This window comes from Rhipicephalus sanguineus, chromosome 5, assembly GCF_013339695.2.
Source record: "Rhipicephalus sanguineus isolate Rsan-2018 chromosome 5, BIME_Rsan_1.4, whole genome shotgun sequence".
Taxonomy (NCBI): domain Eukaryota; kingdom Metazoa; phylum Arthropoda; class Arachnida; order Ixodida; family Ixodidae; genus Rhipicephalus; species Rhipicephalus sanguineus.
The window spans coordinates 8,631,172-8,654,524 of NC_051180.1; the positions used below are offsets into that span (position 1 = coordinate 8,631,172).

At 46.3% G+C, this 23,353-nt stretch overlaps 2 protein-coding genes across 4 annotated transcripts in view; one reads left to right on the forward strand and one right to left on the reverse strand.

Annotated features, from left to right (window-relative positions):
- The window catches only part of LOC119393176 (glutamate decarboxylase), a 113,720-nt gene that overhangs the window by 75,140 nt on the left and 15,227 nt on the right, over positions 1 to 23,353 (forward strand). For all 3 annotated transcript variants that reach the window (XR_007416314.1, XR_007416315.1, XM_037660009.2), the window contains exons 4-10: positions 2,819 to 2,925; positions 8,292 to 8,407; positions 13,817 to 13,896; positions 21,027 to 21,198; positions 21,311 to 21,375; positions 22,576 to 22,654; positions 22,720 to 22,869. Coding sequence is in view for 1 of the 3 variants with exons in the window: in XM_037660009.2 (XP_037515937.1) it covers positions 2,819 to 2,925; positions 8,292 to 8,407; positions 13,817 to 13,896; positions 21,027 to 21,198; positions 21,311 to 21,375; positions 22,576 to 22,654; positions 22,720 to 22,869 (769 nt within the window). In the remaining 2 variants the exon portion in view is untranslated. The remainder of the gene's footprint in view (positions 1 to 2,818; positions 2,926 to 8,291; positions 8,408 to 13,816; positions 13,897 to 21,026; positions 21,199 to 21,310; positions 21,376 to 22,575; positions 22,655 to 22,719; positions 22,870 to 23,353) is intronic.
- Positions 22,490 to 23,353, reverse strand: part of LOC119393182 (vacuolar protein sorting-associated protein 72 homolog) — a 234,535-nt gene continuing 233,671 nt past the window's right edge. Inside the window, exon 6 of the mRNA XM_049416134.1 lies at positions 22,490 to 22,503. Within this exon, the coding sequence (XP_049272091.1) occupies positions 22,500 to 22,503 (4 nt within the window). The 3' untranslated portion in view covers positions 22,490 to 22,499. The remainder of the gene's footprint in view (positions 22,504 to 23,353) is intronic.

Sequence of the window (23,353 nt, forward strand, 5' to 3'; positions counted from 1 at the left end):
AGGAAGAATTGTGGCGTAGTGGGCACTTAACAACTGTACTTGTAGTAGACATTCAAGGATAGTTTGAAACGGCCAATGTTACGCGCACGGTCGTTCGTTTCCTTTCGGCAAGGTTGAGGCATGCATCGAGAACCGAAGCAGGCTAGCAATTGAGAAGGCGATGCGCACGGGGCCCGATTACGCTAGTCGCGTTCTACTCTTGAAGGCGAAGTTCAAGCGTCTTCCAAGTTTCTTTCGCCAAGAATTTCTCTCTTCTCTTTCTTTCGGTCTTTCTCTCTATACTCGCTCTCTCGCCCATCAGAGTTATCGCATCCCACGCCGGACACATCGACGCACGTGTTCTGGGAGCGATGCAGAAGAGGAGGAAGAGAGCGCGTGCCGGTCCATGATGATGATAGTTTTCTGTCTATGGTTAACGGCGCAACGCCAGGCTTATCAGCTCCGCTATAAAATATCAGATATTTCAGCGTATATGCGCGGTAAGTAAACTGCATACGCGCTAGCGCATGAATAAAGAATTCTTGCTATAAAGCGATTTCAAAGTAATTTCATTGCTTTTCAAAAGCCATTACTTTCGGCCAGCTGCGTTTTGCAGTGTACTTTATTACAGTTTAAAAATTCTGAAAGGTAATTAGCATTGTAAGTTACATTCTTTTGTAATTTTGCCATCTCTAGCTCGGAGGGAAGCTCTCCAGGAGTTAAAGGAGTACTGACACGATTTTGAAGTGCAGCAAAACGGACGTTTTTGGTTTCCTTGGCATGTAGTGTTAACGCTCTCCCCACACCGCATCCGGGAAACACGTATAAATATTTAAGTTTGATTTTAAAGTTTTCATCTCCTAGCATCTGCAAGGCAGCTTCACCGCATGGAGAGCCCTATGACGTTTCAAGTCAGCTCACTTGGTTTGCGAAGTCTGGGTTCTGCATACAGCCTAAATCACAGAAATCGCTGTCGGAGGCACTGGACGACAGTTCACTCATCATGAACCACGTTCGACTGACAGCAAAGGACAGCGGGTGCATATTTCGTGGGTTGCAGTCTGCCCGTGACGTCACGGGCAGACTTGACACGTCACTATGAAGCCGCCCTCTCGAAACCGAAACCGAAACTGCTGGTTGAAAGAAGCGGTATTAAAAATATATGCAATGCATCCCCAGGCATCACGACACTCTTTTTAGGGTTCTCGACACCCGTGCTTTCATTTAGAACAACAACCCCCAAAATTTTAAAATTCATGTCAGTACTCCTTTAAAACGAAGCCGAAGATGCACCCGCAGGATTCAGAAAATTGGCTACCAGTCATTCCGACGGTAAAAGAAAAAGCATTAGGGAAGGCCACTCTAAGCCTTAGACAAGCAGGGTGGACGAACGATGAGAGATTGCAAGGAATGCAGATCGGGGTGCACAGTGTGAGCGAATTGCATAGGTTCAGTGTTTGTATGAGCACGCGAAGCTCTTTTGCTGCGTACCACTTAATCTCGTCTACGATACTGCACATTTGCCGTGTGGTAGTGCAGGTGGGTTAATATGGCTTGTCCTGAAGCGCACTGGCCTGGTGCCGCCCCGTCATATCATGACGTACTTCGGTATATGATCCAGTTTTGATATTCATAGTTTGTGGGAGATTACTGAACATCTGGGCTTGCCGTTGCAACATGGCGAAGGAAAACAGCGCTCACTCAGAACTCAACGTGGTTTCCGGATTGTTCAGGATTGTATACGGCACAGTGCATAAACAAAGGGGGGGAAATCGTCCAGGCGCTTACCGGCGTTCACCCCTCCAATCTTTCACCGAAAAGGAACCGACAAATCAGGGAAATGCCTGCACGAGCGCTCCGCACGCACCGTAATTTCGCTCTTGTTCACCCAGGCAAGAGATAAATGAAGAGACTGGCGATTCTACAAAACAATGACTGAATCGGTACATTTTATTGCCTCATGTTTCAAATACAAGGGTATCCATTCTAGGCCACAAACGTCGTGGTAATTGGGGTACCTCGAGCTGCTCGGTTAGGATGTCCCGAGGGGCTAGTTAGTTGATTCTCATTAAAAGAACTGCGATCCTTTTTTGTAAATATAGGCTAAAGTTTTGACGTTGTAAAATGTGTTGTTTTTGTACGATTCCATTTTTCTTTCAGTGTGTGCATCCATATTGTACCGAGTAGGTTATATGGTGGAAAACATATAGCAATAACAGTGTCTGTATAGTTTTCTTTGTCTGACATCTGATGTACATTGTATGATGCAGGTCATACACAAGGAGCAATTTTGTATATATTTCTTCCCTGATATTTCGTCATTATTTTTTTTAATTTTTTTGGCGATAGTGGTGTTATGGTTGTTGGGTTTTTCCTTTATTTTTTTTCATTTTCTTGTTTTTTGTTTTTGCTCGCGTCTCCGTAACTATCTTCTGTGCTATGTTTGGTATCAGGATGTTTTTGTAGTAATGTATATATATGTTTTTTTTTCACCGTATTTGGTATTGTAATGTTAGCTTATGGTCAATTTATCGTTGTTACATATCTTGTCATTATCCCAACTGCCTTGTATCAGGTTCACTGGCCTCGTCAAGCTGTCCATAAACAGCTTTTAGCCAGTGAACCTCTCCAGAACCTGTTTCTTTCTGGGAAATAAAATGATTTTGATTTGATTTGATTTTGATAAATGCGCGATATTGGGGAATAGGACACCACAAAAGAAGAGACGGAGAACGATCGAGCGCAAGTGGGCGCAGCATAATACCGCGCACTGCCGCGCTGAGTGATGCACGGACCCAGTGACGCAGATCTGTAATGTATCGTGTTCTCGGCTGTGCAGGTTCACCTACGAGATTGCCCCCGTGTTCATACTCATGGAGAACGTGGTGATGAAGAAGATGCGGGATCTCATCGGCTACACCAACGGCGACAGCATCCTGGCACCCGGTGAGCGCCACGTGGGCCCATACATGCGCAGTGCTCTCGAGTATGTATAGTACACCTTAGATCGCGTTCGCGGAGCACACCAAAGGCGAGAGCTACTATACGGATAATGACAATAATTGCAAGCGTTTTACGTGCCAAAACCACGATATATACGATTATGAGGCAGGCCGTAGCGGGAGTCTCCGGGGGATTTGACCATCTGAAGTTTACAAGCGCTGTGCTTGTTCGTTGTTCATGATCACGCTGTATGGCGATCAGCTGGGGTTCGTGCATATAAATCTAAGTACACGGGTGCTCCTTACATTTCATCCTTCAACGAAACGCAGCCACTGTGGCCGGGAACCAAACCCACGTCCTCGAGCTTAGCACCTAGCTACCACGGCGGGTTAAGACTAGACCCTCGTGCTAGCCTTTCGGAAATTTGTCTGCACTTGCGTGAAAGAAAAAGAAGTTAAGACCGATTAACAGAGAGAAGACGAAACTAAACCTACCCGATCGTCGTGCGCTAACCGCAGCGCCTTGGCGCGACTGTGAGGTTACTCGCGTATGCGCATCTTCGTGTCTCTCTTATGTAAGAGATGTCAATAATGTTCGCACGCTGGACTTGCGTTTATTTATGAATACATTGCAATTTTTCTTCATCGTGAAACGTTACCCGTGCTGCGCGCCACAATCACCACAGTAACGCCGCGTAGTGCTATGGCGGGTGAGCAGATTCGTGCCGGTCTTGATTTTTCGCGTCCTCCCTGTGGTACAATATCCCTCCGTTCTCGTTCAATGGCACCAGACAGTACGAGAAAAATAGACGAGGCTCCCAAGTTTCTTTTCCTTCGTGTTTTTTTTTTTTTCGCCACCTGCTGCTATAACGTACCAACTAGCCCACCAATACGTTTTGACCAGTGTCTCGTCAAAATTCCTTTTCTTTGCAGTCTCATACTTGAAACGTCCCGTTCTAGCTCAACCTGTTCAAGGTCACTATAAACCATCTTGCTGCTGATTGCTCGAGCACAGTTTAGCCTCACAGCACTCCGTACTGGAAGAACGCTGTTTCAAAAACGTGTGGTTAGGTCGTTTTTCTTTTTGGAATAGCAGTTTTGAAAAAAGAAAGCTGATTTAGTTATAATAGTGGAGAACGCTTTTTTTTTTTTCACGCAGTGCGTCTGAAGTGCACATTGGCGTATAGGATAACGTGTGCGCTCATTGTACTACAATCACCTTGACCCGGTGAAGGAGTCCTTCACTCAAAATTTTCTTCCTCCTTCTTAGGTAATTACAGTAATAATATTAAGCAAAATCTTGCGAAATAAAAAAAAGCATCATGACAGGTTCGGAAAACTTCGAGAGAAGTTAAATAAGAGAGATAAGAAATAAATTGGAGCTGGGCAGTGATGCGTTGGAGAGATAACCAACGAATTACGTAACTGGTGCCAAGAAAAAGGACGCGCTGCCCAGAAGAACAGGTAGTGTGATGAAATTAGGAAGTTCGCATGCATAACTTGGAGTCTGCTGGCGTCGAACAGGGACGGTCGGAGTCCGCTGATCTTGGATCTGAAGTGGACGTAAGAATTGCACTAATGTATTCTTTTTTAAAGGGGACCCTGCAACACTTTTCCAAGTAACCATCGAATGGCTACATTAAAAGTTTATCGCCTCACGAATCGATCGCGGCAAAAATTTTTAGAACCCGTCAAGTACGAGCGGAGTTACAGAGATTTGTCGCACGCTGTAATTGCTCTCTCCCTTCTTCTCTCGTCCCGCTGGAAGCTAATCAGGAAGGGACTGGCACGGGGGAAAGAAGTTACGTCACGCGCGCGTCATGACCTTTATCACTGTTTTTTTTTTTTTTTGTTCGAACGCGCGGCTTACTTTCAGTGTGATCGCGAGCTAGCGCGCGGACACGTGGCGGCCTCCCTCGGCGGCCACGGTAACTATGCAGCTCCCGATGCTCAAATCAGCCGATGGCCGTGAGTTTGGGTATATGGCGCGGTCATTTAGGTATATGGCATCATTTGTAGAAAGAAGAGGGATCGATTTCTAGCTGACTTTCAGAATTATTTGTAAATTCCAGGCCGCGTGCTGCGTTATAATGCTTGGCTTGCGTGTTCTCAGCAGCCGTGACTGCCGACCGGCATCGGTTTCTGACCATGCTGAAAAAGTGTTGCAGGGTTCTTTTAAATTGAAAGCCGTTTGATGCCGGAAGGGCAAAACGCTGCACAAAGCATTAGCACGCTGGCTCCACCACCGTGTTCGCAGCTCCAGTAGACACTTGCAGTAATTTCATACAATAATTCCATATAGTAATTTTTTAGGGAAACTTCGCTCCGTATATACGCTCCCAGCCCACCAGCCAAGTGGCTAGCAAGACAGGGTCACTGGCATGATGTTTTTTTTTTGTCATTGTGTTCGGCATCGAAAAGAACAATACACGCCCCAAAAGAAGTTGAAGGTATCGATGTAAATGCACAGGGTGCCGTCGCAATTCATAGTTTCTTCCTATTTTCATTCTCTGTATTGCAGATGGCGCTTACCCTCCGTCTCACTCTTTTTTTTCTCATAGCTATAGCGTGGCTCGAGGCGGTAGCGTTTCTTATCCCTCCTCCAAAAAAAAAAAAAAACCACAAGTGGCTCGAGAGTAGGGTTATACGTAATCCGTGTTTTGATTTCAGGCTGCGAGAATATAATGTACGAAGAAAAAAAAAACCGCAAGAAATACCGTTTTCCTTGGTTCGAAAACAGCTTGCAATATTTTTTTTTTTTCTTGAGACGGGAGGAAAAAGCCATTTCTAAGACCAGTCTCAATATGAAAGCTACGCGTTTTTGTTGTTTGTGTCTACGTATGGCTTAGGTAGCCCGGTTCGCTTCAGCTCAGCAAAGTCCTGCCACGATACTTTTAGATGGAGGCGGAAAAGGTACTTTAACATTTGACTATATACTTTCAGTGTGACAGTTGTGTGGTTTTGTCGACGGTCTTTATTTTTATTTATTTCCTAATCAAAAGAGGAAAAAAAGCTCCTAAGTTTTGTTTCCTTTCTTTGCCTGCTCGCTAGATGACGTCGTCAGCCACGTTCACTTGCGTCGACCGTGGGAAACAATAACGAACAAAGCACAGTGCCCTGCCAGGTCAAGCTGTCGACCCGAGGCAGCCATTGCGAGTTTCGCTCTTTTATTCTCGCTATGCTTCTCACAACTTCCCTTCCTTCCGATTTCATTCCCCCATAAGGTAAGTGTTTTTTTTTAAATCCCCGTATTGTTCTCGAAAAATATTATTTGGCATCGGCTATCAAGTGCACATGCTTCAGAGGACCAAGGCATTAAGTGGACATAGCATCCACAGAAGAGACAACAGAGTCCACGTACTAACATTAACTATGGTCTGGTGCCATGGAATAAGGCGATACCTTGTATGCATAATCAGACAGAAAATCCGGCGTGATCACGAAATGGATGGATGGATGGATGGATGGATGGATGGATGGATGGATGGATGGATGGATGGATGGATGGATGGATGGATGGATGGATGGATGGATGGATGGATGGATGGGTGGATGGATGGATGGATACAACTTTATTGAACGTCCGGTAACGTTTAACGCGACCGGGTTTAGGTCTCCCACGGGGAAACGTCATGGCATTGCCTCAACGCCATCTCACAACCAACAGATAACTTGGTTCGCGGCGCGCGAGCTTTGCGTTACATTGTCCTTGCGGCGTTCGTGTGAAAAAAAAAGCACCGTCTGTAAAAGAGAATTAGCGCTTTCATCTTCAAGTCGCCTTATGTGCATGAGAAACCACGGTGATTTTGTAGCGTTAGCTACACTTGCCTAGCCGAAGCCGATTTCGCATGGATCCTCATGAGACGTGCTGCGCATGCGCGAGGATCATTGGTGTCACACAGCTGGCTCACCGGAGCCGGCATCTCACGCGCTCTCCGACACCGCTGCGCGCGGCTCGCCGCTGCTGGTCTGCGCGTTCGGGAGGAGTGGTGTCGTAGCCACGGCAGACACACTGGCACCGGCGCGCGCGCACACTCCGCCACCGCCGCGCGCGACTCGCCGCTGCTGGTCTGCGCATTCGAGAGGAGTGACGTCGTAGCCATGGCAGACACACTGGCGCCGCGCGCGCGCAGCTATTCGCTTTCGCTGTGCTGTCACCGTCTGACACTGCGCTGGAGCCGCTTGATAGCGCCTCTGACTGGCGTTTGCAGGTGGGTAACGCCATGGAGAAGGAAAGCGCAAATGCTGCTCAACGGCGCAGAAGAGCAGAGAAGCTTATCTCATCGGATCCCGAAGTAGTTGCCTGGCAATTAGTGGTTCAGCGTACGAAGAATGAACAGAAGAAGGCTAATAATCCTAGACAATCTGGAAAGCTAAGAATAATCAGCTGAACCTATGCTAACGCTGCGTATATCCTGGCATAGCCGAGCTAAGCCACTGCAAATTTTTTTTTATTACCAGGTGCACAGTGACATCGGTCATAGGAAAGAGCGAGTGCAGATTATTAGACGTCTGCACGTCTGCCAAAAATGTCAAGCGCAATGCTTCTCTAATGACGTGAGAGTTCAGCGAGAAACTATTTTGCACTGCAACTAGATGACGAGTGCATGTTGAACAAATCTTGAAGCACAGAAAGAAGGTGTTACAGAAAAGAGCAACCGGAATTTCATGAACTCAAGTACTACGTATAGTTCCATAATTTTCGTGAATACACGCAGCAGGCCATAGCTACAGGACAAAGCAATAAAATAAATAAAAGAATATCTCCAGATACCCGCCGGGGCAGCTAACGTTTAAGGCTCGCGCTGCTAAGCTCGAGGACGTGGGTTCGATGCCCTGCATGGCGACAGCATTTTAATGAGGACGAAATGCAAAGAGAAAAAAAAGAACACGCTTGTATTTCAGATTAGCGTGCACGTTATAAAACTTCTGGTGCTCAAAATTAATCTCGAGTCCTCCGCTACGGCACGTTTCATAATCATATCGCGGTTTTGGTAGATAATACCCCACAATTGATTATTTTTTGTTTCCAGTTGTTAGGGACGCGCTGTCTAGCGTGCTTCTCTGTAATATTTTGTCTGTGCTCTTCAAGATCCGTTCAAGATGAACTCGTGTACTGCCATCACGGGCAGGATAGAGCTCACGACAGAGTGCATGTATATGTAGCAGTCGGACAGGTATGCTGACCAAGAATATCACGTGGTCAGCGCCTTCGTTAATGCGATTTAAGGGGAGAAAAATCGTCTCTGTCGTCGTGCCATTCGAGCTTCCACCTCTCAAAGGCCAGGCATCCGTCGTTCTCTCAAAAGCGCCTCTCTTCTTCGGCTCCCTCGTGGAAAAAGCTTCCTTTATCCGAACCACTTGTCGCAGGCGGCTCCGTGTCCAACCTGTACGCCGTGATGGCGGCGCGGCACAAGATGTTCCCCAGCTACAAGACCATGGGCCTCAAGGCACTGCCGCAACTCGTCATGTACACCTCCGAAGACGTGAGTCAGAACTCTTTCCGGTGTTTCTTAGTAATGCACACGCCGCACGCAACTGCCACGGCGCATCGGGGAGGAGCTTTGTGCCAGCGCTCGCTGTCATGCATGCGAAATCATGCAAACCGCAATTAAACTTTGCAGCAGGATATTTTTGGGCACAGACATGCTAGAAGAATTCTTCCAAATGGAACTGTGTAGAAACGCGACTGCCTCCAACTTTTCAATGCAAACATGCCCGCTTGCTGCGCTCATTAAAAAGTTTATTATCCAATCTTAGTTAATTCGGCAGCTGACAGCGATAATTATTGTCTCACTTTGTGTCCCCCTGGATACAAGACTTATCTACAAAGGTGGTTTTCACGTTCTTTCCAATGTTGAATTTTAATAAAGCCATAAAGCTTAACTTTGAACACCCGGTATTTTGACCTCAAGCGCTATAAAGAACGAGGACAAAATACAGTTATCGCTCTCACTGGCACATAACCTCAATAGCTTCCTAAATAACTGTCTTTTATTTAGGCGGGTATAATGTGCATGTAATCAAATAGCATCATCTTTTAAGGTCGCTTTAACTTAGCATCCACTGCCAGTAATAGGTAGCGCAAAAAAAAAAAAGAACACAAAGCTTGGATCTTTGTTCTAATGCTTTGTGGTGGTCCCCCTCAATCTTACTTTTCTGATTACCGAAGGAACCTCGAGCGCTTTCTCTTTTTCAAGCATTTTTGTCTGTCATGTTCTTTAGGCGATGAACACACGCATTATTCTGTACTCATGCATCATGCAACGCACACATGCACGGCCCCAAGTCAGGACCGGCTGTCGTGAGACCGAAATGAAACCATAAAATGCAAGTGGCGACGGAAAGCGGAGAACGGTGGCGACAGCTTGCGCGACGAGCACTCCCCTCCTCGCACGCGTGTCCTTCCCTAATCGGCGCGTGCCTTATTGGTTTCATTTCGACCGGAACACGCGCAGCGCAGAGTCGGCTGTTACCGCTTTCTTGAGCGACAACTCAGCTGCACAGCGGCGGCTCGTCCCCCGACGCGAGCCCCTCGCCAAAGTGCCTCTTTTGCAACGGTGCCCCGGCACGCTGTGCTGCTCAGGAATGTTTTTCTTTCCAACCCCGGTACCTCTCTACGTTCGCTTCTGCTTTTCTTTTGCGCGATCTTAACCGCTCTGCGAGGTTCCTGCGCTGCTGCGGCCGTCATTTCGACGTTCTGCCCCGTCTGACTCACCGCGCCTGGCGCGTACTGCTACTGCGTACGGGCTGGCGCTACTCACAATGGGATCCCGGGGGCAGCTCGACACAGTGCGAAACATTCAGACTGGATGTGTGCGACCACAACTTGCCCAATACAAAAGAAGCCGCGACGAATGGGCCGCGAAATTACGCATGTGCAACGAAGTCAGTTCGACTGTCGCCGTTTATTGTTTTATTTTCGCGCTAACCGTGTCCTTGAAGTTTAACCACGGGCATATCTCGACTCTCGCACCGAATCGAAGCGCTTAGTTTCTTTTCTTTTTCTGATTGAACACTCGGATTACACTAGGTCGATCGAACAGCCTGACACAGAAAACGTTCACGTGATTGACAATATCAGCTGCCGGCCACTGCTAAACGTGTCGCCTTCTCGCAAAGTGACAACGTTCTACGAAGGATACGCGACGTTTCAGATTGACAAGCAATTGCAATATAACGGCGATTCAATTCTAAATGTAGAATGCTCATTTCACGGACTTGGTACTAATGCGTAAGCACCCAGGAGGCAAAAGCTGCGCATGACTGTGAAATCCGGACGCGTGTTGCCACATGCACACGTGACGGTTGTAGTCATTTACAGCCATCCAGTCTCGACTGGGTTCTTAAGTAGCACGCTGTGAAGTAGAGACTCATGCATGCCAGTACCACCGTACTTTCGTTATGGCGGGCAATTACGGTGGAAAACGTTCATTGATAACTGCTGAATGTTTCATCTACCTAAATCTTCTCACTTCGACAACATGCCTGGAACGCATATGTATGTAAATTCTTCACAACTTTCCACGTGCCTCAGCAGCACCGACAGCAAAAGTCATGGCTCATTTTGATTTTTCTCGCTTAAGCTTGCCATTTTAAAAACTGGTCCGTCCTCCTCGTAAAACAGCGGCTGCGTCTCGAACTGTCCCGACTAACACGCAGAATTTCCGTGAATCGACACGTTCACCAGTTTCGGCATATACGGTCAGCCGGTATACGGGTCATAGGTCCGGCGAGGTCGAACGAAAGCACGCCTGGCGGAGAATCAATCGTGGCTGTCAGCGTAATTACTTACCTCCGGGGAGCCATGAAGTGGTTCTCGGAGCGCGAGATTGATCGGCGCGGGGCGGCCCAGGAGAGCCCATCTTGCGCGGATTAAGCCCTCCCCCGAAAGCCAGGCGGGGTAGACGGGATGGGGCAAAAGCACGTTTGTAATCCCGACAGCGCAGCCGATGCCAGAAAAACTCGGTCTGGCGCGCTTTGGTCCCGAGTGCGAGCCGTGATCCACCCGCGATGATCTCCCCTTGCGCGTCATACGGCTTCCCTCGTTATTCCAGCAGCGTCCCCTCCCTTGTTTCAATGCTCGGCAAGCTGGAAAGTTAATATGGGGGCTCCGCTGAAACTAGCCACGCGCATCGCTACACTTGTCTCACAACGGAAATTCCACAAAAAGAGGGGCCAGGCATTTCGAAGCGGGATTTGGGACGGGTTGCAGGATGTCTTCTTTTTTTTTCTGCCCGATTTTCACCGGAGGCTCACGCGCGTTTAAAGATCATGCGACGCGTGACACCAGTCGGGCGTGATTCCAGGGGATTTTCCTTACGCACCAATTTGTTTTCATAAGCGTGCTGCGTCAGCTATCTCCGATATAGCTGCGAGGCATACTTTCCATCTTGAATAAATAAAACGCGCGAAAGAACGAGGACTATAACAGAAGAAACGACAGACCACGGCGCTGACTCGCAACTAAAATTTTATTTCGCAATGAACAGAATAAATAGCACCTGGAAAAAGATATCAAACGACCATCACGTATGCACAACGCGACAAAAGTAAAAAAAAAAAAACACTATGTGGCTGATTAGTCATGAACATGAGGCAAGCTATCTCTGAGATATGACACTTCAGCCTGTGACAAGGCCACTGAAGGTTGGCTGACGCGTTTGTGACCTTCCAATGACATGTAAAAAGCTTCTATGATTTTCATGGTATCCCACCAACTTGCCCAGTTAAACGTTCTAAGCCATACTTGTTCGCCTATATACACCGTGCTTCTGGGACAAAGTATGCCTTACCCTGCGCTCCAGAAATTTTTAACGCCGGTCACAAAACCGTTATCAAGACGGAGGCTTCTCCCGATGGTCTCCAACCTACCCTGTCTTGTGCGAGCTGGTTCGATTTTATGCTTGCGTCACTCCATCCCATTCTGTAGCTGTAACTGACCATCTGTTATCTGTCCTTCATATTACGTGACCTGCCCAGGTATAAACTTGATAGCAGCACCCGTATATATGACGTATAGCTGTAGTGATAATGAGGAAACAGTCTTCTATATCATCTAGTAAAACGGAGAAATACTTTTTGTGCTTAAGAGCTCTGATGGCCGGTCATCTAGTGCATATGAAAGTCATATCAAGCTGGCTCTATGATAGGGTGCGCATTCGATTCCCGCATTTCGATGGGCGCGAAATGCAAAGAACACCCGCGTGCACAGTTGAAGGTAAAAAGTAATTTCGCTCGCCCTGTACGGCGTGCCTCATAAGCAATAGTAATAATTTGTTCTCTTTGTTTAACAACACCACTTAGTAAGGGCTATCTTTTAATCGAATTCTACAAGCAAATTAGCGCGAAAGAGAGCTAAATAATTTGCAGTCGTTGCAGTCACGATTGGTAAAACGTGGAGCGTGGTCACACGCTATTGCAAAGCTGTGCATCGTTCGTCGCTTATGGTATATACCCGCGAAGTCAACACAATCGAAACATTCAACTACGGACGTGTTCACTTCTCGTAATTTGAAACAGCCCCATAATGACGCTTTCGGCAAACACACTCAAATTCCATCTCACGTATGGCGCCGCTATGGTCGGTAGAGGCATCTTAGAAATTGTTCGCGGAACATTGCTCGCACTGGCTTATAGCGAGAAAATTCCGAGAACGCGACGATCGAAACGCGCCGCCAGTCATTCCGCGCACGCGCTGCGTAAGCATTTTTTTTTAATAGCTTCGAGTAGGAAATAGCTTCGCCAGCGGGGATCCGACAGAAGCAGTCGGCGGGCGATGAATCGTCGGCGACCGCGCAGGAATGACGTTCTGTCCACAGCTGATAACAAACGGGCACGCCGGCACCAGAGAGCGAGGGGATACCGGCGGGGTTATGAGGAAGCCGGTGGGGAAGCGGGAAAAAAAGAAAGAAAGAAGTCAGACTTGCAAATTGCCCGCGCGCACCGTTGGGCGTGTTCGGTCGGTGAGCCTGCTCGGGAAACGTTACACGGAACGGGAGGAGACGCGCGGTTCCCCTCCTCCCTAGCCGGAAAATGATCGTTTTGCTTCCCCGCATTAAAACAACGGGAAAGGGAAGCGCGCAGAGAACGCTTTGAGAAAGGGGGCTCGCAGGAAGATGGCTACTCTGCACAAGACAATGGGAAAGGAGGCAGGGAGAAGAGAAAGATGGCGGCAAGAGGTCGGCCGTCATCTGGACCGACCGGGGTTCGTCCATGCGGCACGGTGGCTTAGCCGGCGAGTCATGTCTGTTGCCGGGCGGCACGCCGGGAAGGATTCAGTTGCGCGGAATAAATCGAGCATATTCCGCTCTGGCGGTCACCACAGGCGTTCGCATGGTGCGCGCTGCTGTTTTGTATTCAACGTTCGGAAAACAGTGGGATTCCAAGAGAAAACACGCTGAGATCGATTGCAGCTCGTAGTGCGTGCGAACCCTGTAGGAGTAAACCACCCACGTCCCGTGCTTCCGTTTCTTATCAGGTGGAAGCCATGAAATCACAAAAAATACCGAAATCTCAGCATACATTCCAGAGGCACTAGCACGAAAAAGCAAGTCAACGAACCCGTGGGCGTTGCGTTCACTATGTCGTTGTTGCCTGCAAGACATGATGTAATGAAGCATAGATTATAAGAAGTGCGAGAGAGAACACGGAAACTAAAGACGGGTCCTGAGATAGGGGGCGATACGGGGAGGTTAATCAGACTATGCTCAGTTTGCTACCCTATACGTGGGGAGGAGTAAAATATAGAGGGAAAGCAAGAGCGGACGCAGTTCGCAACACACATTCACAGTGCACTGTTTCCCAGATGGGTTTAGGATTTACCGTTGCACAGTGGGAAGATACACAAAAAAAGGAATACGGGGCATAAAGAAGCAAACATTATTTGCCCACAGAGCCACTACTCCGTGAAGGGTGCTGGTGCAGCCATTGGCCTCGGCACAGACAACGTGGTCTCCATACCCGTCGACAAGCAGTGAGTCCATATTTTCTGTCGCTTGCGTGTTGCTCTCGGGAGACATCACCACCACGCAGACTCTATCACATCTCAATTTTCGTTTGTTATCACGTTCCAATGATTTGTTGAGTTGCGTTTATAGCTATACGTTTCTTTACTATTCACGGCGAAATTTCAGCAAGCACAAAAGTCACGGACTCAGTGAAGTGGACAATCGAGCGCTTATAACCCTCAACCACTCACTTAAAAAAAGAAAACAGAAGATATCAGCACGAGCAGTCTGCATTAAGCACGTGCAAAACGAGTCATGCATGAGTTATGAGTAAATAAGAAACTTGATGCGGAATTTGTCTCCTCTACCACACAATACTGGCTTGGAATATGTTGAGTCTTGCAGAATCAGGTGTTTACACATCCATGTGCAGAGGTTGAATACATTCATACCGAAGAGCTGAAGTGCATAATGTTCACCTCAAAGCATAGCTTTGTTATCGTGTCGGATCGTACATTATTGTTTTGCGAGCTGTTATTGCCCGATCATTAACAGCGACCTAACGTGACTTTGCGCTTGTTGGTCGACTGATTGTGCGGGCCGCACTGCATGTCCGCATTTCAGCCGCTTTCGTCGCCGTCACGTCACACAGTTCGGGAAGCTCTGCACGACCTTAGCGTAAAACAATATAGAGCCGGGAAAATTACAGAAGTCGCTTGTATTATAAGTAGGCCTGGGCGAATAGTCGCACGAATGTTACAGTATTCGAGTTGGCTTCGACACGAATTTAAGATGTCCGAAATTTTGAGGTAGTATTCGAAACCAGCGAATACACGTATTTCAACACACGTAACCCACTGAAAAGATGGTTTCGCAGCAATAGTAACCCGCTGCGCAGTGAAACAACCTATTCAGGAGAAATTCGCACTAATCACATTTCAGGGTTAAATGCACATATTACCCACAACTTGATTAACATTGCTTTGTTTACAAGAGCGTTCTACAGGCTTAATGGGCAAAGTATAGAAAATTTTAAAACATAACGTATCTAGCAGCTTACAACTTCGACCCTACTACTATACTAATTTGCTTCCTTGTCAGTTCGAATCAAGTAAGTGGTATTCACACAAGCCTAGTTCTTACCCCTAAAAACATTGGGCAAGTTAGTTAGGTCATGATAACAACGCTAATTTTTTTATAATACGTGATATACACTATTCGAACTGTTTGATTCGAAATTATTCGACCAAATCACTGTTCTCTTCGAACCTGAAATTTAGTATTCGCCCATATCTCTAATTACAAACTATTTTCTTCTATAGCAACTAACGCTAATAATAATAACTGTTGGGTTTTTTTGTCCCAGAACCGCGATATAATTATGAGGCACGTCGTAGTGGAGGGCTCCGGAAATGTCGACCACTGGGAACTCTTTGACGCGCACCGAAACCTAAGTACACGGGCCTCGAGCATTTTCGCCTTCATCGAAAATGCGGCCGCCGCAACCGGGATTCGATCCCGCGGCCTTCGGGTCAGCTGTCGAGCACCATAACCATTATACCATCGCGGCGGGTAGCAACTAGCGCCGGCACTCATTTCTTGGTCAACCGGTACAATTCGTCCTTCATTAAATCATTTTCGCTACGGGAGAACGTTCGCACCACGGAGCTCCACATAGCAGACTTGGCAGTAATGGAATACCAGTAATTACATTACTTTTCGCTCTGACATGTACTGTAATGAATTACTCTTGTGGGCTGGTAATTCTGTAATGTAAGGAATTACTTCGCCAATAATTTCAAGTAAATTATTCATTATTTTCTAATTATTTTGACTAATGCGTAGCATGTCAACTTCCTTTATGGCATAAAAGATTGGCCAGAAAAAGAAACAAAAATAATCAGGACAAGTTAATGTGAGTTCCGAGTCTCAAGTGTGGCAGCGGTTCAGGCTCACAAAAGGCCGCGTGCCATGCGAACTCGAAGCCTCGAATAACGTTACTTGAATAAGCTTGTGTTAACGTAATCTCAAAGCAATTTTATTGCTCGTCAAAATTAATAGTGATACAATGTCATTACTTTCGACCAGGTCTAATTTGTAATGTCACACGCCACAGTGGTTTAGTGGTTATGGCACTCGACGCTGACCCGAAGGTCACGGGATCGAATCCCAGCCGCGGCGGCTGCATTTTCGATGGAGGCGAAAAAGCTTGAGGCCCGTGTACTTAGGTTTAGGCGCGTGTCAAAAGAACCCCAGGAGGTAGAAATTTCCGGAGCCCTCCACTACGGCGTCTCTCATAATCATATCGTGGTTTTGGGACGTTAAACCCCAACAATTATTATTAATTTGTAATGTATGTAAAATACGTTTAAAGATATTTGGTGAAGTAATAAGTAATACAATTTATTTACTTTTTAGGAGTAGTTTTACCACTTCTGCCATATAGCGGCGGTCGCGCAGATCCTGTGCAGCCGGTACCGCGAGGAGCGAGCCAAGCTAATCGGCAGCCGAGGCATCCATTGTCGCGGGCTAATATGGCGTGGGACCGATAACGGTTGACAGAACGGCTAATTATTTGCCCGCGCGCACCACGATGGATGAGCCTCTTTCTTCGGCACTCTCGCAGTTCGCTGCACCACGCCAGTAATCGACTCGCTACGTGCACCGCCTAACCGACGCGCCGTGTGTGTCGAGATCCCCCAGCGGTGCTGTGGCACGTGCAGACGTTCTCGGTGTGGCGTTAAATGTGCTTTCATTTTAATCGCCAACGGAGGTTTGTTCGAGAGAAACGCGAATATCTGGGCTGTTGCTCTTTCGCGCGTATTCGAGTGGCACCTTCATTCGTCATTAGCACAGAAGGAGGTCCCGGAGTTGCAAAACTGTCAGGGGGACCTCCTGTTCGTAATATAACAATAGAGTATTTAATAAATTACGGCATTATAGCAATGGAAGACGTCAGAATACGCCAAGTTAATAAAGCAAATCATCAAACGCAAGAAAGGTGCTCACGAAAATTGAATTTTGATTCATATACAAGCAAAGTAAATATAGATACCACGTATGAGCCAATGGAGACGTGGTAACTGACATGTTATGGAAACGTAGGAATGACATATATCGAAGAACACGGGGTTAGTGCAGCAAATAACTAAAGACAAAAATACGGTCACAATATGTAAAATACGAGTTACACGTATACCATGCAATGAAAAACATGAAACATTTTCAGAAGAAGGAATGAAAAAAAAAAAAAAAAGACAGGAGATGAAGAATAAAAGCGACGATACAGCTCTTTGCAGGGATGCCTTTTCAGCGGTCTTTCACGGCGAAAAATAGCAAGCTGTGCGGCGCGTAGCGGTGCACGGTACTGCGGAGAAGTGGGACACTTTCGGAGAGGGCGACTTGGGTACAGCCGCCGCTTGGTGGCTGCGTACCCGGCGGCATCCCGGATTTGAAGAAAGGGGAGCGTGGCTCGCTATAAGCCGACGACGGCAGATTGAACGGAAGCCGAGAGGCGCACCGATCTGGCGCCTCGAGCAGTGATTCATCGTTATTAAAAGTTAGCCACCGCGGTAGCGTCTGCGGGGAAAGGGAACTCGCTTTGCGCGTCACTGCTTCGACAAATCGGCAGCCTCGCAGCACTCTTCCGGCAATTCTCTACGCGCTTGAGATTTTCTCCTTTGCCTTACCTCGATCACTTTGTTGCGCCTTGTCGGCTTGATTATTATTATTATTATTATTATTATTATTATTATTATTATTATTATTATTATTATTATTATTATTATTATTATTATTATTATTATTATTATACGCCATTGGGCGAGTCCAGAAAAAATTCCTAAGCATTTACAACCATCGTTTCGCTAGAAATGACTCTGGATCTCGTTCTAACGCTGCTGGATTATTATCATTGCCATCACTTTGCTGCCGACGAAATCGCGCTGATCTGTTATTTCTTTACAAGCTTGTGCATGGTATCATATCCTGCCCTGTACTGCTCAACTGTCTTAATTTCCGAATTCCACGTAAGCTGACCAGAGAGAATAGACCTTTTCATGTAACCGCCTGCCTCTGTGAACATTCGACCATTGGCAGGATACAACGTCTTTACTATGCTTACTTTTTGGAGCTAGATGTTTTTCACAGCTCCCAGTCGTTGTTCTGCTCCGAGCTTTGCACTGTACTTACATAACCTTGTACACTGTTGATATTTTTTTTCTGCCTGCGCATAGTTGTATATGTGCAATTTTATAACGTTTTTTATCCCTGATATTTTATTATGAATGTTTCCTTTTCTGTTTTTTTTTTTTGTTTTTTCGTGCGCCAGTACAAAGACCTTACGGTTGTTCCTGGGCACATTAAATAAACGTTTGATTATTATTATTATTATTATTATTATTATTATTATTATTATTATTATTATTATTATTATTATTATTATTATTATTATTATTATTATTATTATTATTATTATTATTATTATTCCGTTCTCCTGTGCCCTTCCGAAAATTGTACACCACGCTATGTCTTCCTCAACTAGAGTATGCATCTGTGATCTGGAATGGCATTCCTAATTCCAGCAGCAACGCCATTGAGCGAGTCCAGAAAAAATTCCTAAGCATTTACAACCATCGTTTCGCTAGAAATGACTCGGGATCTCGTTCTAACGCTGCTGGATTATTATCATTGCCATCACTTTGCTGCCGACGAAATCGCGCTGATCTGTTATTTCTTTACAAGCTTGTGCATGGTATCATATCCTGCCCTGTACTGCTCGACTGTCTTAATTTCCGAATTCCACGTAAGCTGACCAGAGAGAATAGACCTTTTCATGTAACCGCCTGCCTCTGTGAACATTCGACCATTGGCAGGGTACAACGTCTTTACAATGCTTACTTTATGGAGCTCGATGTTTTTCACAGCTCCCAGTCGTTGTTCTGCTCCGAACTTTGCACTGTACTTACATAGCCTTGTACACTGTTGATATTTTTTTTTCTGCCTGCGCATAGTTGTATATGTGCAATTTTGTAACGTTTTTTATCCCTGATATTTTATTATGAATGTTTCCTTTGTTTTTTGTTTTTTTTGTTTTTGTTTTTTTGTGTGCGCCAGTACAAAGACCTTACGGTTGTTCCTGGGCACATTAAATAAACGTTTGATTGATTATTATGTATGCCGATGACATCAAGATTTTTAAGGAAATTCATTCAGTTAACGACTGTCGCTTGCTGCAGTCAGACTTGCGCTCTTTTTCCGAATGGTGCAACTGTAATAACCTTTCTCTGAATACCTCGAAGACAAAATTCATGTCTATCACTCGCAAAATGTCTAGCGTGTCATTTCAATACTCTGTCAATTCTGTGCCGTTATGCAAGGTTTATGAAATCAGTGATCTTGGTGTTGTTGTTGACAGCGCGTTAAACTTTTCTTCTCACGTTAAGCGTGCTGCTATGCGGGGCCTTCGTTCTCTCGGGTGTGTTTGTAAAATATCTCGGGAATTCAGGTCTCCCGTGGCCCTGCACAAATTGTACACGGCAATATGTCTGCCGCAACTTGAGTATGCGTCCGTGCTATGGAATGGCATCGCTCAATCCAGCGGTAACACCATTGAACGAGTCCAGAAAAAATTCCTCAGCATATATAACCATCGCTTTGCTAAAAATGACTCTGGATCTCGTTCAAATACTGCTGAATTATTATCACTGCCATCACTTCACTGCCGACGAAATCGCTCTGATCTCTTATTTCTTTACAAGCTAGTCCACCGTATCATATCCTGCCCTGTACTTCTCAGTTGCGTAAATTTTCGAATTCCGCGTAAGTTAACCAGAGAGAACAGACCGTTTCATGTACCCGCCTGCTTCTTCCAACACTCTACCGTTCACAGAATACAAAGTCTCTATAATGTTAATTTTCTTGACCTTGACATTTTTCATAGCCCACAATCATTGTTTTTATCCGAGCTTTGCACTGTTTTGACATAGTGTGGCACAATGTACAAAGTCTTCCCTTCTCAGTCTTTCCACATAGTTGTATATATGCAATCTAATTTTTTATTCCCCGTCAATATTTCTCGTGTTGTCTTATTTTACTCCTCCCCTTTTGTGTTCATTTCTCTCTGTCTACGTGTTTTTGCTCTTTTTATTTCTGAAAACTGTCTGTATTGTATTGTTTATTTTTATTGTTTTTTTTTCGTGCGCCAGCACAAAGACCTTACGGTTGTTCCTGGGCACGTTAAATAAATGATTGATTGATTGATTGATTATTATTATTATTATTATTATTATTATTATTATTATTATTATTATTATTATCGTTGTTGTTGTTGTGGTTGTTGTTGTTGTTGTTGTTGTTGTTGTTGTTGTTGTTGTTGTTGTTGTTGTTGTTGTTGTTGTTGTTGTTGTTGTTGTTGTTGTTCGAGAAACGCTCGTTCAAGGCGACTGTAAAATAAATTTTTCGCTTGCAGTTTGTGCCCTGTCCGCAGTACTACACACATATACAGTTCAGCAGAGAACATGATAAGCAAGGAGAGTCAAGTATCCTTCCCCGGATGTCTTTCTTTACTAACGTTCTTGCCATCAAGCGTAAGGCCCCCTGTACTTAAGTTCTTCGTTATTTTCTTTTTTAATCATACTGCAGGATACTCTTTACAGACGTCTGTCAGAGTAGCCACATTAAAGGGGCCCTGAAATAGTTTTCCGATAAGTAATCGTCGAATGAACTGACTAGCAGAGTTTATTGCCTGACGAATTGATCGACGCAACGATTTTTTTAATCCGTCAAGTACGAGCGCAGTTACAGGGATGTGTCGCACTGTTTTTCACTTCTTCCATTCCGACAGGTACGTTAGTAGCTACGCAAAGGGGCAAGAAGCTACGTCATCGCGCGTCATGACGTTCATCAAATCAGCCAATGGCCGTGTCGTCCCCTCCGCTGACGTAGTCGGGCCGTCGATGGCGTTATTTGCCGAGAGAAGAGCGAGCGGCTTCTCTGTCCTTGAAACGTAATTGTAAATTCATTGCCGCGTGCAGTGGTGTAATGTTTAGCCCAAATGTTCGCGGGAACCCCGACTACCGATCCCGACACGTTCGAGAAGTGTTGCAGGGCCCCTTCAAGTGAAAATCCTTGCCCCACGAGTAATGCCTTCTCGCAGCGGGCGCATGAAGGTGGACGTGCTGGAGAAGGAGATCCAGGCGTCCAAGGCCCGCGGTCACGTGCCTTTCTTTGTCAACTGCACTGCTGGCTCGACGGTGATCGGCGCCTTCGATCCCATACACCCGATCGCCGACATCTGCCAGCGGCACGGGCTCTGGCTCCACGTAGACGTGAGTACGCTTTCCCTGCCTCGCACGACAGCCGATTGTGCAGACAAGGCCAGCAGGAGTTTGGCTCTTCTTGACGTGCCCTTCCAGTTCCTCCGTTTGCGTTTCCCTGCAGGCTGCCTGGGGTGGAGGCTGCCTCCTTTCTAAAAAACACCGCCACCTTTTGGACGGCGTTGAACGGTGAGCGCTGCTGACATAAACGCCTCCACTGTATGTTGCTAATGCCGAGACATTCTGGCCATTGGCCCGTCAGCCATCTACCGAACCACAATGCATCAGCTTATCTCAGAAGGCAGCATTTACAATGCAGCATTTACAGGCAGCATTTACAGCATTTCGTGCATGCGATCGACGGAAATTTGAAGCACTTTCAGTCAGCAACGGCGAGAGATTTGTTCCTTTTAACGCGGGTGTTCCAGGTTGCACAGCAATGTTATGAAAGTCAGGAAATAAGGACCAATACACTGCTGTGCGTTTTTTGAAACTGCGCAACCAGCCAACGCGTTACTTTCGGAAAGCCGAAAAGACGCAAAGGCGACGAAAGCAGCGGTCGTCATTACCACCATTGCGCACTTGTAGAGAACCGACGCAAGATTCCACTGATGATCTGAGGGGCGAAGGCCTACGTGTCATCGCTGCGCTGAGATCATTGATAAGCACGATACGCACACTCGTCCACAGAATGTCAACCCCATCAGCTCGAAGTGCACTGCAAGTTCTAGATACCCTGGAGCCAGTTCTTTCAAGCCTTCATAATATCATTGCAGTCGATCTTATCTAAGATAGTCGCAGTCGAACCGTGCTTTAACAGTTCGCAATTTGTGAGCTCTTCTGGCTACGCGCGGTGAACGCTGCTGTGTGTGCGCGCATGTTAGTTGTCCTCTCTCCCTTCCTCTATTCTTTTCCTCCCCTCGTGTAGGGTAGCAAACCGGGCGCAACATGGTTAATCCCCATGCCTTTCCTTTGTCTCATCTCTCTCTCTCTTAAAACTCGGCCAGTCTTTTGAAACACCTTCTTAAAGATACCTACTGAGACAAGCTAACGCGTTGCGGGGAAGTTCGACAGATTGCCGAAGGGGCAATATCCGAAATTTCTGGGCACGAACGACCGTGTCGCGCTTCGCTTGCAACTTCTTCAAAGAACTAGTCAGTGGCTATGTTTAAGCAGAAAGAAGCCTGAAACCAAGACTATCTTTTGTCTCACGATTTCCTGATCAGAACACCAAATTAACATTTCCAAGTTATATTTTTTTTTATTCTTATAGAACTTTTGCCCTGCAGCAACATGCATTTTCTTTTTTTTTTTCATGTTTGCTGAGAGCGACTTATATTTTTGGCATTCGCGCCCGGAAGTCAGCTTTCATCTCGTTCATACTCGCAGATCCGACTCGGTGACATGGAATCCTCACAAGCTCATGGGAACGCACTTGCAGTGCTCCACGATACATCTGAAAGAGGACGTAAGTGCTCGAGTGAACGTCTTTTCGTTGCGTGCGTGACGGGCTGGTGTGGCGCACGTTCGCAGGGCCTGCTGCTTAGCTGCAATCAGATGTGCGCCGAGTACTTGTTCCAACAGGACAAGCATTACGACGTGTCCTACGACACGGGCGATAAGGTGCCGCAGTGCGGACGCCACAACGACATCTTCAAGCTATGGCTGATGTGGAGGGCCAAGGTAGGCATGGTATTGCCTGCTTGCTCTTTTCATCTTGCTTTCTTTATTCGTCTCCTGCCCCTTCCCCGTGTAGGGTAGCAAATCGGTTGCATTCTGGCTGACCTCCCTGCCTTTCCTTTGCCTTTCTCTCTTTATCTATCTAAACAAGTGTTCAACTAATTCGAAACCATGGTGTGATGAAAGACGATGACAAACACAAAAGTCACTATTCGCCTTTCATTATGTACCGATCCCAGGGGATTTCTTCGTGGAAGTAAACAGCGCGATAATCAAGACGACGCACGCAGGAAGAAAAGACAAGAACAGGCGCTGATATCAACTAAGCTTCTTTAATCAGGAGAAAACATATAAACATCGCACCGCCGAAACGGTGCATGCGCAAAGAACCACGGCCGTGAAAGAACATTTGCCTCTTCCCTCGCTCAAAAACCAAAGCAAACACATGCCACATGTGTCATCTTATTCCAAGATATGCAAATTCCTT